The sequence below is a fragment of the Ammodytes marinus genome (genome assembly GCF_949987685.1).
Source record: "Ammodytes marinus genome assembly, chromosome: 9".
Taxonomy (NCBI): domain Eukaryota; kingdom Metazoa; phylum Chordata; class Actinopteri; order Uranoscopiformes; family Ammodytidae; genus Ammodytes; species Ammodytes marinus.
The window spans coordinates 26,039,325-26,053,624 of record NC_137213.1 but is presented as its reverse complement, the minus strand read 5'-3'; the positions used below and the strand labels follow the sequence as shown (position 1 = coordinate 26,053,624).

The following is a 14,300-nucleotide window of genomic DNA, read 5'->3' as shown; positions in this document are numbered from 1 at the left end:
AGAGAGTTTTGTGGAGCTGATCGGCTTAATCAACTTTGTCTCAATCATTTGGCGAAGGCTTGAATGTAACTAACATTAGTTTATATGAAAAATGTACGCACTATAGCTTTAAGTAGTAAAGTATGTTGATGTTGTGTAATGCCTCAGTTGACATTAAAGCCCTTAAATCCATTATCTGAGCCTGTGAAGTGGGTGCATTTGGGTTTCTACTTATCATGATTACACTCTGTGGAAGAGAGTGAAACGAGGGGACTGATTTTCCATTCGGGAAAGTGTGTTATCCACTTTTTCTCTATCAATGAAAAGTAAATCTGGAGTCCAATGAGTTGCACTAAAAGTCTCTTTCAAATTACCCCAAAAATCAGTGGCAGAGTCCCAGTACCTTGCTATTTGCTGAGTGTGTTATTAGCAGCAATTTCAGACTAAGGTAGTAGAGCCTTCTCGCACAGTTCCATGGTTACCTAACCTTAGATTTCCTCTTCTATACATGCCAGTTTTTCTCAGCATTTAATGTGAGATACTAGATACTAAATTGTGAAATCTTAACATATTTCTGTCCTTCTAAAAGTACCTCTGAACTTCTACAGAATTTGTCTTGTATTTCATTTGTCTTGAAGATAACTGCATGCGTGTGTGTGCAGCCTAAGAAGTAATTGTACGGTGAATTTAAGGGCGTTAAATCTTTCCTCGGATGTTACTTACAGTTTATTTAACCAAATTCCCGTTGTTTGCAAAGCCATCTCTGATTATGTTGAAGTTTACCCAATGGGAGGATCTGAGCTTCACCAAACTATCAGCAAAGCCAGTCGACAAACCTACTTCATTCAGGGAAACATGTAGAACAAAGTGGAATATTATTTACCCTATTAAAACGAAGGGAATGAAATGAAACACACCACTATCCGGTATATATTTTATATTCCCTCAGAATGAACTGAATTGAATCCCGACACTAAACAGATTCTTCAACCATGAACTTGAGATTAGAATATGCCAGTCTTTTATAATAGAGATAAACAGAGAGGACTCTATGAATATTTTTCATTAAAAACATGTTCAAGGATTCAGGAGCCAGACAGAAAATGAAAATCTTACTGCAGGGCTGGAAGCTGAGTTTGTTACGAGGCAGGAAAGAGCAGAGACAGTTTCACATCTTCATATTCAAGAGGACATTTTTACAGCAAGGCAGCAAACAAACACATACAATACATGAAACAATCACACAAAGACAACTAAATAAATTAAAAGTGATGTACTACCCAATTCAGAATACATCCAGTCAATACTTACCTCTGCTCCCAGACTATAATCTAATTATTATCATCGTATATAATCATTTTATATATAGGACTATATTTTAAGTCAATAAAAGATGTATTATTTCTCACTTGATCGTTTGGGTTTATTCCACAGCCCTAGTCCAGTATTTTCTATACTTTGTATAATGCTCACTTTACAGACTTAATTTAAGTTACAAAACATAATAAATGTACATTAAATGGTCATTCATATTAAGTAGATTAAAACTTAAAGCTTAGAGTTGAGTTCGTTTCAATTTAGAGTCATTGGAAAGGGAGAAATAGTTGAAAACTGCTAAAAATGTAACCATGGCGCAGTGGTCAGAGCGTCGGCCCCGGGCACAGGCCCCGCAGCAGACCCGGGTTCAAGTCAGTTCTCTGCATGTCTTCCCCTCTCTGCCCCACTTCAACTCTGTCTCTCTAAAAACCTATCTAATAAAAATCAAAAATGCTTCAAAAATAATCTTAAAAAAAAAAAAAATAATGTAACCACCAGCGAGCTTCTGTCATTCAACCAAAAGATGGAGCTTGTCTGCACCAACAGACGTCCTTTCTTCAAGGGTAAACATCCTCTTTCCTGGTTACTAATATTGTTGCATACTATTTTTAAAAGTTAACAAAACTAGACATGAAGAAAAAGGCAAATTGTCTTTTTCATAAAGGAGGTTGTGGAGGTGGAGGTCACCCCCCGATGCTTCACATCGCCTCCCGGCAGAATTAAGTAACGCCTCAGCAAGCCTGCATTGCTCATTCCCATCATTAAAATAAATTGCTGTGCTCCGTGGTCTGTGTAAAAAGAAAAATGTTCGAAAAAAGCCTCGTTATATTCAGCCCGCGGCTCATCTCATGATTTTGTCACTGTTGTTGTCCCAGGGGTTCCACAGCTGCTTCAGAGATACAGGAAGATGTTCTTGTACGTCCAACTGGCCCATGGGCAAGTGCAACGCCTTGACTCGCAACCCCATTGATTTACCAAGTAATCAATTAATGAAAGACATTTGCGTCAGGCTACATCTAAGGCAATGTTTGCAGTTCATGTTTCTGGAGCTTGGATCAATTTAATCAGAGTGCATCTGGTGGAGAAGCCTGCCTTTAAATAGCTTTGTGTTTGCGTGCCATGGTGGTCCAAGTAAAAACACGGACAATATACAACTGGAGTTCAGCTTGAGTGACTATTTCATTGAGGCAGAATAGAAGAGAGTTAGACATAAGGAGGTTAAAGGGGACATATTATGCTTGTCTTTTCTGACATACATGATGTTACAATGTCGGAGAGTCACGTTAAATGATGCCAAAAGATCAATTAATGAAGGAGGCGCACCTGGACACGGTTCAGTTCGCACTGCACTGCTCTGAATGCAGGTTTTGGGAGGTTTTTTTCGAACTCGGGCTCACAGTGACTGTGAAGATTTTGTTGGACACAGCCACGCTAGCTGTTCCCCCCTGCTTCCAGTCTGTATGCTAAGCTAAGCATATCAAACCTGCTGCTGGCGGCAGCTTCATCTTTAAAGGCCAGGACACACCAATCCGACTACCCGAAAATCGCGACTGCCGATTCAGGGAGCTCCAGTCTTCCCGTCGCGGCCGAAAAAGTGCAAAGAACACACCAAACCGACTGCTGACTTTCCGTACACTCTGCGCTTGCGCGGGACGTAATGTCTCCATAACAGCAGGCGGCGCTAATCTGTATTGTGGCTCGAAAAAATATGGAAGCCGGAAATAATGGGATGGCTCTCTCTAGACCATACACATAGATATAAATACGTATTTATATTTATGGACCATAAAGAGCACAATTTTTAGCAGAGAGTGCCGAGCATGGTGTGGAGCAGTCAACAAGGGTTGATGCATGTGAGTACTCGCTGAACGAAACAAACAAACACATTAAAACGATGGCTAACTGTTGTTAGCTGTTTGTGCTACCCGCCTCACTTCCGGGCTTCACTGATTCGCTAGCCCTCCACAAATCAAATTGCTCCAACTGAAAGACTGTCCGCCGCCGATTGAACATGTTCAATCGGCTCAAAAGAAGCCCGACGACATCTTCTACAACCGATTTCACACCAAACAGATTTGTGTCCCCGACCCCGCCCGACTCTACGACGGCGATTATTGGGCCGGTGTGTCCTGGCCTTAAAAGACAGACATGAGTTTCATCGATCCTCTCATGTAACTCTTGGCAAAAATGCCTAGAGAAAACTACTCCTCTCAATAATTTATGGCCTGTCGAGAGCGCCTGAACTCACATCCAACTTTAATTGTTCATCGTTTAGCTCAACATTCAAGCTATGGGACCCAAAGCAGGTGTCGGATTATGTGAACATTTGCATTGGTCTAATATTGTATTAAACTTGACTACTGTCCGTTGAATAACAGTTTTTACAGTCAATTTGATTTCCTCCTAGAGTAAGGATGCTCATAATTCAGTGGAGTTTTATTCCTCCGAGTGTTTATGACAGGTGTCACATCGTATTTGTGCAGCTGCAGAGGCTTCATAAAGCACGGTTTCGACTAAACCGGTCGTCAATGCGGATTTTCCCTGCACACATGGACAGCTCGTCCCCTGTTGAGAATGTCAAGTGTGTGAGTTAGTTATTGAACAGAGTTGGAGGTAGAGGACCCTCCACTGATCCCGGGCCAGTGCTCCAGCGCTGCATTAGCCCGCGGCGCTCGGCAGGTAAAGCACAATAAGCTCCGGCTCAGTCAGACTATTGGGAGGATTATTTACTCAGACCGCTCTCAGGTTGTCTGACTTCATCTCTCAGACAGAACTCCCTTCGTTTCCCAGCTGCAGAGGCTGCTAGCATGTCAGTCCCAATCACTCCTGCCTCACTTGACTCAGGTTTGCGAAGGAGAGAGCAGGAAAAAGAAGGACGCAACTTTTTGTTCTATGTTTCTCTATGTGTTTTTCAAATTTTTGTCTGTTTTTTTTTTCAGCTCAGTTTCTGCCCAAACACAATTTGTTTCTGCTTAATTTTTCAACAAAGCCGTTGCAGTGGGGAGTTAACTAGACTCAGTAAAAAGCCAGCCAGCCAGCGTCGAGCTAAGACCTCATGACACCTTTTGTTTGCCATCGTTGAGTAAAAGCCTGTGTTTCTCCTGCTGCCTTAACAAAAACAAGCCAATTGCATTCTCTTTGTCCTCGGGCTCTAGGTGTTATTTGTCGACTGCCAGAGCAACTTCACACTGCAGCTTATCTCTCTTTTAAATTGGTCCACACACAATAACAGCCTCTCTGCGAAGACGTCCCATTATAATTGTCATAGGTAAACACATTTCCTGTTGTAGAGCTTCAATTCTCCAACTCACAGACGTTGGCTTTGAAATGTTAGTTATCAGGTCAAAAGATCCAAATCTCTTTTTTTTTTCTCAACAAGATTTTCATTGCTCCAGGACATTCAGCACTCGACTAGGGATATGTGGTGTGTGTGTGTGTGTGTGTGCGTGTGCGTGTGCCTGTGCGTGTGTGTGTGCGTGCGTGTGCGTGTGTGTGCCTTTATTTCTGTGTGAGAGTCGTCTGTGTGCCTAATGCTAGAGTGGCAAATGGCTAATGAATAATGCAGGGTAATGGTGATGTGTTGACAGCTCTGAAGGCTGAGAGCTGCCGAGCTGTGTATCAGCGATAATGTGCCATTTCCCCTCTCTCTTCTCCTCCACTCCCTTATTACAACAAATTGCATTTCTTGTAATTTCCCCCTCCACACAAAGCCCCAGCCTATGCAAGTGTAACAGAGCTTGTTGGGCCCACCATAAGTAAAAGCCTACCTGCAGTGTATACATGGCGCCTTAGGGGCACACTCACACTAGACATTTGTACTGTTCCCGAACACGATTGACAGGTAAAGTCTAGTTTTTTTGCCCAGTGTGAGTGCTCCATACCGTACATGCTACACTTCCTTGGCCCTGGCATGGATGGAAGAGGTGTTCTTTGGCACAGTACAGATGATAATGAGCCGACACGCACATAGACGGTGATCCTGACGTCAATTTACATGACACTGTTCCCGCGAACCAATATGTCAATGTGGGCAACAAATTGAGATTTGATAAATGTTGCCGGAAGGGTTTGTGTTTGTCTGATGTGGAGGTGGAATGTTTGACCAGTCTAAATAAAGTCGAAGTCCCCTTTTGTCTGACACAGACACAAGACAAAGTAAAAATGCGGTCGAAAAGTGGTGTCTCTAGACCAAGACACATTTTACTAAAGATTTATACACCAACTGGTGTAGGGGTGAACAGTGTACACATTACAAGTATACAGAAAAAGAAAAGATAGGAAGTAATTAGGACAAGGCACACACATTTAACTTGTAAGTCATCAGCAACAGCTAAAGGAACAACCATGACAGTACCACTTGGAGAATCTCAAAACTTCTTCAACCTGACAACCAAGGACATTATGTCATTCACATTGTTTGATTTCTAAAGAGTGAAGGGCGAGTGAATTATTGACACAGCACTGAAGTACCTAAGTCATTAGGAAAGCAGAAACAAGCAGAAAGAGAAAGCAAGGTGGTAATGTGGCCTTAGCAGTCTGTCCGTCATCAGAAAGTTCATGGGTTCGATCCCCATAACAGATTTGACTCTGCAGCAGACAGTGTTGTCATGTCGACGTGTCCTTGAACACATCGCGGCAGCCTCCATCTGCTCACTGTTTATCAGCAGCACGGATCACTGTGAAATGTAAAAATGTGAAATCTACATTGTGTGAATGTTTCACCCGTGTTAGAGTTTGACCCCCTTGCATTTAAATGATGCATTTGTTTGCATAATATTTTGCAGCGACTCTGGAATATATCTAGGGAGGTCACTGTGGTCATTAGTTTGCCCTTGTGTGTGTGTGTGTGTGTTTTGTAACGCCTGCTGAACACACTCAATACTATGGTATGTGCATATAATAAAAAATACTTTTGCTGGAATATAATTATATATATAATTTAATACTGAAGGTTTTAACTGAAAAGGAGACGAGGCCCTTTTCTTCTAAATACTATTTCTATTGGGCTTAAAATATTTTGTATTGAATACATTGAGAAGTTTATATGATATGATACTTTCATCCCATTATGGACTCAAAATCCATAAATAATTAAAACCAGAACAAAAACATTGAAAAAAATGTATAGTGTTAATATGTCATGACTTCCACTATTCGTTTGAGCTTGCAACTTGCACATCTAATGGGTTTTCAGCTCTCTTTTTCTGATTTAGCACACTCTACATTCATACAGTAGTATCCCTAAATCATAAGGTAATGTTAATTTGAGTAGCAGTTTGACAAGAGGCAAAAATTATTACGTGACTTCTCTGTGAATTGTTCGAGAAAACCTCCCTCGTTATCACGCGGACCTGCATCAGTTGAATTCCGGCTGCTTTTTTCAGCATAATAATATGACAGGAAGGATTGTTACACCTAATTATTCCTGATTCACAACCAAATAAAAGATCTTTACCGCACAACTGTGGACACTTCATATTTTTTGTGAGTTTATTTCAAGCTATGAGCAGGTTTTTATCAGTGTTTTGGTTCCAGTTTTCTGCTTAATGATATTATTTTCCAGCAGTTTACAACCTGGTTCACAACAAGGTTTGGTGAACTTAACTTACCTTATCTACAGTAGTCTGTTTAGCTGGTATAACATGCCAAAACAGCCTAAAGCTTCCACCTAATATCCTGTACAGGGAGATTATATATTTTCGTAATCTTTTTACTTTGACTTTTTCTCATGTGACACCATGACATAAACATGTTTTATTTTTCCGAGACTTTTTTTCCGCAACTATTAGACGAATTGCCAAACACATTCATGTCCTCCTCAAGATCAATAGTGATGAAGTGTGGAGAGGCCCTGAATTTGCATCTAGCCCAGACAAAAGCTAAACATTTACATTTTACCATTCCAAATACCTGCAAAACTAATGACATTTCCATAAACCCTAAGCTGAAATTTGTGTCAGGTGAAGATTATAAAATGCTAATATGCTAAACCAGATGGGGTAAAAAGGTAAATATTATACTAGCTAAACATTATGTTAGCATAAGCTTGCTGGCATTAGCATCTAGCTCAAATCACAACCTCACAGAGAGACACTAGTCTTACTGTAAGTCTCATTTCCCTGTTTATTATTGATAAATACTCATTTGTTATTTATTTGAACTGTTCACAGACACATGCATTGGGCGAAATAGGGGGAACAATAAGACATTCCTTCACTTTTAAAGGGCTCTCAATGCAGAAATGTTGGGAACATTTTGAACCAGAGATTGTGTTGTCGCTGTCCAAGGTGCTGATCCTGGAACAGCCAGGGCCACAGGAGCTGTCCAAGTGTATTCATCAATAACTGGCAGGTTTCCTGCTGAAAACCCCTTACTGGGCGCATCATGGCTATGGATTTGCTATTCCAAACATCACTGTTAATTTAGGAAGTATGCAAGCAATTTTTTCCCTTTCTTTCTTTAGTTTGCTGTTTAGTAACACCACTTTGACATTTCCATGACACCACAGAGTCATTGAAATGATTCGAAAACATTCTAGTCACTGATAATATTGGACAATATGAATAGGAATGAATAAAAGATTTTACTGACACATAAATCAATCCATTAACAAATAGAGCAGCAGGTAACTGGCGATTTCCAATTTCTGTATTAAAATCCGTTATTTAATTATTATTATTATTATTATTATTATTATTATTATTATTATTATTATTATTATTATTATTATTATTATTATTATTATTATTATTATTTATTCATATATTTTTTTTAAATGTTTTTAAGTACATTTTTAATCAATGTATTTATTGATTGGTTTATGTTGTATTCTTTATAAATACATTTTTATAACCATTTAAATGACACCTGTTAGTCCTCCATCTATCTACGCTGTTTCTGCAACAGACTGTGGTGCTGCCTGCCACCGTTTCTTTGCCTCATTACTACCAGTCTCACGCTGTGCACTCTGTTTAATTCATAGCAGGTCTAAGGCTCCTTGTAGCATTTTGAATGGCTAACAAGCTGGGGGCCCTCTGGGGGAGCGGGGCCACCTGCTATGCGGGGGGCGTCAGGGCTTCACTTTATGACCCACTTCAGTCGCTACTGGTCGCGGCTTCGACAAAACTTTGAGTGAAGTAGCATCTCAACAGTGTGTTTGAAAAAGATGAAAGCTGACTTTGATAGTCCATAACTCATACACCTATTCTGCTGATGATGAAAAAGATTCTGCATGTTGTTATTGATTGGCCCTCTGGGTTTCCTGCAGCATTCACAAGAGAACGACACGTGTAATGTACTGCTGGTTGTGTTGTGGTGAGCTGCTCAACAGACCAATAAAGTGTACATCTCTTCCTAGCCTTGAGCCTTTACATATACAGTATATGCACACACACACACACACACACACACACACACACACACACACACACACACACACACACACACACACACACACACACACACACACACACACACACACACACACACACACACACACACACACACACACTCTTAATAAGAGATAAAGATTAATTACTCATGTGAAAGTTACAGTATGTCCTTTGCTTATATACATCTGAGGCCTGTCTCGCTGTGCTGTGGATGCATTTACATTGAAATTTACATTTAAGATCCCTAGCTGATACTTTTATCCCTGAGCAAACTATAATTAGAACATCTGTTGGAATAATTCTTTAGTTCTCATATCGACCGCATTACAAGCACACAAGAGCAATGCGTATAAAGGTCAGAGAAACTCAATAGGTGTTTATATGTAAATGCAAATGAATATTAAAGAGCTTGTCATTGTGTGTTTGCAGGATCCAGTCCGGCTCCTACCTCAGCACCGGCTGGTTCACGCTCATCCTCGCCATGGACATGTGCAAAGAGATCCACATCTACGGCATGATAAACGACACCTACTGCAAGTAAGCCATCAACTAACCAACTAACCCCTTTCCTCCCATATTTGGATGAAAAATGTGCACATTCCTTCGAAAACTAGATTCAGATTCACAGCATCGCCGGGCCTAATCGCAGCCTCCCATAACCGCGGACTGCCCTGTTGGAATATATTTGCAATGCCTCCGTTTGGAGTTAATGGCTGAATTTCTGAGCTGAAATCCATATTGGGCTCTCTGTGCTGTGAATACCATTAAGTTCTCCTGCCTGGAATACCCAGCAGGCATGCTGAGTCTCCGTCGCTGCGGGTGGATGGGCCACAGCACCCACTTCCCCCCTTAAAGCAATAGTGCGTAAGTTTTTCTTATGAATGATTTTTGGTTACATTAAAGCCATTGCTAAATTAGTTGACACAAAGTTGATTAAGCCCATCAGCTTTACAAAACTCTCTCTGTAGCGACCACAAAATGTTTCAGTCATTGATTCTTCTGCTAAGAAAAAACTTGGACGTACAGCAGAAGGAATACAATCCATGCGTGATCACAGTGTTGTTGTAAATACTCAAAGTTCCTCGTGGGGGCAACAGAAGTTACGCACTACAGCTTCAAACGTTCTATTTGTATATGTGCCTATCTCCTTCTCTGTGACTCTTGGGTGAGTGATTACCTTTAGACTGCGAGGCCATAGGAGAGATGACAAACAAGATGCTGTCGCTCCAGGCACGGCTGCCCAGTCTCATGTCAGCCTTGATGGGCTCTCACAGCTAAACCTGAGCACTCTCTCTCTCTCTCTCTCTCCTTCTCCCTCTCTCTCTCTCTCTCTCTCTCTCTCTCTCTCTCTCTCTCTCTCTCTCTCTCTCTCTCTTTCTCTCCCTCTCTCTCTCTCTATCCCCTTCAAATCAAACACTTCTACCTATTGCACGGACGGGGAAAATCCTGTCTTTCATTCTCTGTGTTTTTCCCAGTGCACAGCAGGTGTTGAAATATAAACAGCCCCTGACACATGACAGAGAGAGAGCAGTGAGAATTCACCCAAGGATTTTATGATTGAGCGAGGCAGTGAAGTGGTGGCGTTCTCTCACTTATTTATTTCCGTCCTGCATGAGATGAGAGGATATTGTGTTTCAGTGAGTTTCTGAATGGACGATTTATTGTCACATAGTAGAGCATACAGCCGACAGAAGTGTTGTTTTGTGTGATAATTTTTCAAAAGCCTTCTTCAGAATTAACCTCAGCAGTTGTCTGTTAAGGCCAGTTGGGTAACATTTTTTTTTAAACAGTTACAGTTATCATGAAACTCTGCCAGTTGATTACTTACATTAAAACAATTATGTTTTGTATTACAAAATATTTCAGAAATGTTTATAAAACATATCTAAAATTGGCAATATCTAACTAATTATGCGTACATTTGCATCTCTATAAAAAACTAAATCTAGATTCTAGAAGAATGTTGGCTCTTAAAAACATTCAGAGTAATATACGTATGCATACAGACAAGTAACACCTACATTTACATTTTGGACCTTATATTTATAGTATCTCCAAATTCAACAGGTTCTGCAGAGAGGGTGAAATTGAATATATGTGTTGTAGCTGCTGTGCACCGCTGTGTAGCAGAGAGAGAATAGACCCAGTGATTGGGCTGAGTATTACTGTAAGCTGGCAGACAGCCATGGTCGTGCTACGCTGTTGACCCACCGGCTGGCTGTGGTGATGGCTTTCTCTCTTCTGACTGTGTTCGTTCTCTCAGTGAAATTGTTACACACAACTCATCGGCTCATAAAGCTGTCATTTGCTATTAGAAACCCACTGCACAGCGCACAATGAATCTACTCAAATGCTCCAAGCTCAACTGTTTATCAATTAATTCGTCTTTTTAACGGTTTGAATATGCAAATATGTAAAATAGAGTGAAATTCAGGTTTAGAATGGGCCTAACTTTACCATAACATTACCTCGATTTTCAGATTCACTTAGAATGAATGTCACAATGTTTTACAAATGAATGCAGTTTAGTTATAAAGTATTTATTGAATACATTAGGCCGCCCAACAGCAGCTCTTGTCTTTTTTAATGAGGGAATTCGATGTGTGAGTGGAGAATTTTGCCTGCTTCAGCATTATTCCAAACTGATGAACGGTCTTCAAATTAATAGTTTAATAATTTAGTTTACTCCTTATTTCAGATAAAAGTTTTTAGAGCTGAGCCAATGAAACTCTGCTGAATGTAATTTGACCAAAACTGTCTTCAAAGATTGCTATTAAAATGCGTATACCCTAAGGTTTTCTCTTGTTAGCAAAACAATACTGTTATATTGGATATATGTTGTATGACCACATGTATTGTGACATCCTAAATTTTTTTCTGTCTTACTAAATAGCAATTAGCAAGGAAGTATGGGCATCGGAACACAGCCACAATGACATGAGAACTTACACAGTTTAGAATAATAACGAAAATAAGGCTTGAAAGATATGAAATGTTGTGTTTTTTAATTAGAGGTGGAGACCTTGTTGTGAAACTCACTTTTTGTCTAAGACAGTGAATATCTCCTCACGCTCCGCTACGTTTTCATACTGTGAGTGCGCTGAAAAAAAATCTGGTGTTAATACATAGCTTTGTTTCTCTAAATGGACATGTTGCTAGCTATGGTGGGCCACCTTTGTATACATACCCTTTCTTTAAATACCTCTTTACAGAGCCTAGGCTTTGTATTAACACTAGATTTATTTTTATTTTTATTACAGCGCACACACAGTACAAACAGGTGAAAACATTCACTGATTTTGCGAAAAATGGCCGACTCCACTTTTAAGCAGGGTGAACTTATATATGTGTCTGTTCCTCTCCCCTCTTCAGGACCGAGGGTTTCAGAAAGGTTCCGTACCACTACTACGAGGCGGGCAGCCGGGACGAGTGTGCAGAGTACCTGCTCCATGAGAGCGCGCCCTACGGAGGGCACCGCTTTGTCACCGAGAAGGCTGTGTTCGCCAAGTGGGCCAAAACACACGCCATCAAGTTCTTTAACCCGCCCTGGCAGCTGTCGTGACCTCGGCCGAACTAACATGGAAATACTGCACACCATCAGCAACATCAGCATCGTCATCTTAGCTGTCATTTTGGGGACTAGCTGAATCTCTACACTGAAAAAAAAGAGTGAAAGTGTTCCCTTAATTAGACTATGTATAGAGGAAAGTTTGGTTGATAATCGATTGTCAAGACCTTGATCGCAGGAAGAGCTTGTTTTGACAATGTCCGCTCAATGAGTCAGACTTCTGATAAAGGAAAATAGCAAAGCATCCTATTTGGATATGGAGCCTTTTTCCATTTAAGAACTGAAGATTGTGCTCATGACCACTCTTTATTGACTATTCAAACCGTTCGCTACTCTGTGAGTATAGCAAATGGCTCAAAGACAAACTTTAAAAAGATAAAAATACATTTAAATTTAAAAAACAGAGAAAAAAAACATGATGAAGGATGAGCCATCTGTCAATGTCATGTCGCAGTGACCTCATTGGGGTCACATGTCTGCCAGCTGTGTACATCGCTAAACGCTGAATTACAGTTGTTTTCCTCCAGGACTATGGGTGGAGATCAGCAGCTGTAGGGACAAGTCATGTTTTCATGGACGTCTGTTGAGATCTCAAACTATTTTTTTCCTCTTATTTTGTCTTGATCTAGTGAATCTATAACACATATTGTTCCGGCCTTCATCATCTCTGTCTGACGGAGCATTGCAGCCAGGTGTTGTTTTTATCTGATCCTTCTGAGGAAGCTTCAACAAACAAGGTATAAAAAAAGGAGGAAACACAACCTTACAAAAACAAAAAAATAACAGTGAAACTTGAAGGTAAAGCAGATGTCTAAATCCGCTTTTATATTTTTAAAATCATCACGCTTGGTTGTTATGCTGTGTGTTAACGCACACGGCTTCAAGATGTCAGCTTGTTTTCTTCTTTATAACGCTGTGAAATTGAATTTTCAGAGACATGTTTTTGACGTTGGCTTGATGTTTTCTTTGCTAATTTATTCAGCAGAGTTCCTTAACGCTCTAACTAACTAACTAACTAACTGTGTGCCATCATGACAATGCGAGCCTCAAAGCACACACAGAGCAATGTGCAATTAGAAAAAACTCCATCCGCACGGAAGGAGTTAAATCGTTTTGTGACCCCGCGGAGGGAGAGATTTATGTGTGCAGTGAAACCATTTGAAGTTAATTGTATTCTATTATCATTTTGTGCCTGCGATATACACTCCTCCAGTTCATTGTATAGAGACAGAGGGAGATGCTCTCCATCTCCCTTTAGCTCATCCAGCTTTGTGCCTCTTTGTGTACAGTATCACTGTGTGAACACTATAGTCCCAATTTGTCTTGGGACACGACACGGCACGTGCACGTCTGACGTTAGTACGGGCCATTACGTTTCAATGCATCTGTTCCGGGACAGTGAAGAATAGTCAGAGAAGTGCTGAGGTGTGTAGGTTGGCTGAGGCCCCCCCACACACACACACACGCACACACTTACACACTCTGGCTGTGACCATGATACTCTCTCTCACACACACACACACACACACACTCCCCCAACCCCCTCCCCCCCCCCCCCCCCCCCCCGAGGCTGTGATTAGTGTCCCGGTCAGAGTCATGGCCCAGAGGGGAGCGACTGGAAAGATTCAAAGACTTTCTAATGTAGGCGACTTGATGCACAGGGTCCCTGACGACGGTAATGTACTGCAGCTGAGCTCCACAGTCTCAGAGCAGTGCCGCAGAGCACATGCTGTACTGCCGCGCTCACAAAGTCCCAGTAAGCAGCTCTTTGGTGATTTACAGGTCAAAAAAACATGCAGGCCAAACCTGGCTGGCTGGCAGACATGTCCTCCTCAGCATATCTGTCTTCTTAGCAACTTGGTAGTTCACATAGTGGTGAGGATATATAATAGTTACATTCATTTTTTTTATAACTTTTGCTTTAACTTCTTCCAGGCAAATTTAATATGTATATAAATTAAGGCTTCTTCATTTATTACCCAAGATGATGGTTCAATGTAGGTTGGAGAAGCCTGTGCAGTATAGCAAAATTGAACAAAAATCCC

At 40.9% G+C, this 14,300-nt stretch overlaps 1 protein-coding gene across 1 annotated transcript in view; it reads left to right on the top strand.

Annotated features, from left to right (window-relative positions):
* Positions 1 to 12,249, top strand: part of st6galnac3 (ST6 (alpha-N-acetyl-neuraminyl-2,3-beta-galactosyl-1,3)-N-acetylgalactosaminide alpha-2,6-sialyltransferase 3) — a gene marked incomplete at its 3' end in the record, with an annotated part of 59,402 nt that extends 47,153 nt beyond the window's left edge. Inside the window, exons 4-5 of the mRNA XM_080034754.1 lie at positions 9,117 to 9,224; positions 12,060 to 12,249. Of these exons, the coding sequence (XP_079890880.1) occupies positions 9,117 to 9,224; positions 12,060 to 12,249 (298 nt within the window). The remainder of the gene's footprint in view (positions 1 to 9,116; positions 9,225 to 12,059) is intronic.
* Between the last annotated feature and the right edge of the window lie 2,051 nt (positions 12,250 to 14,300).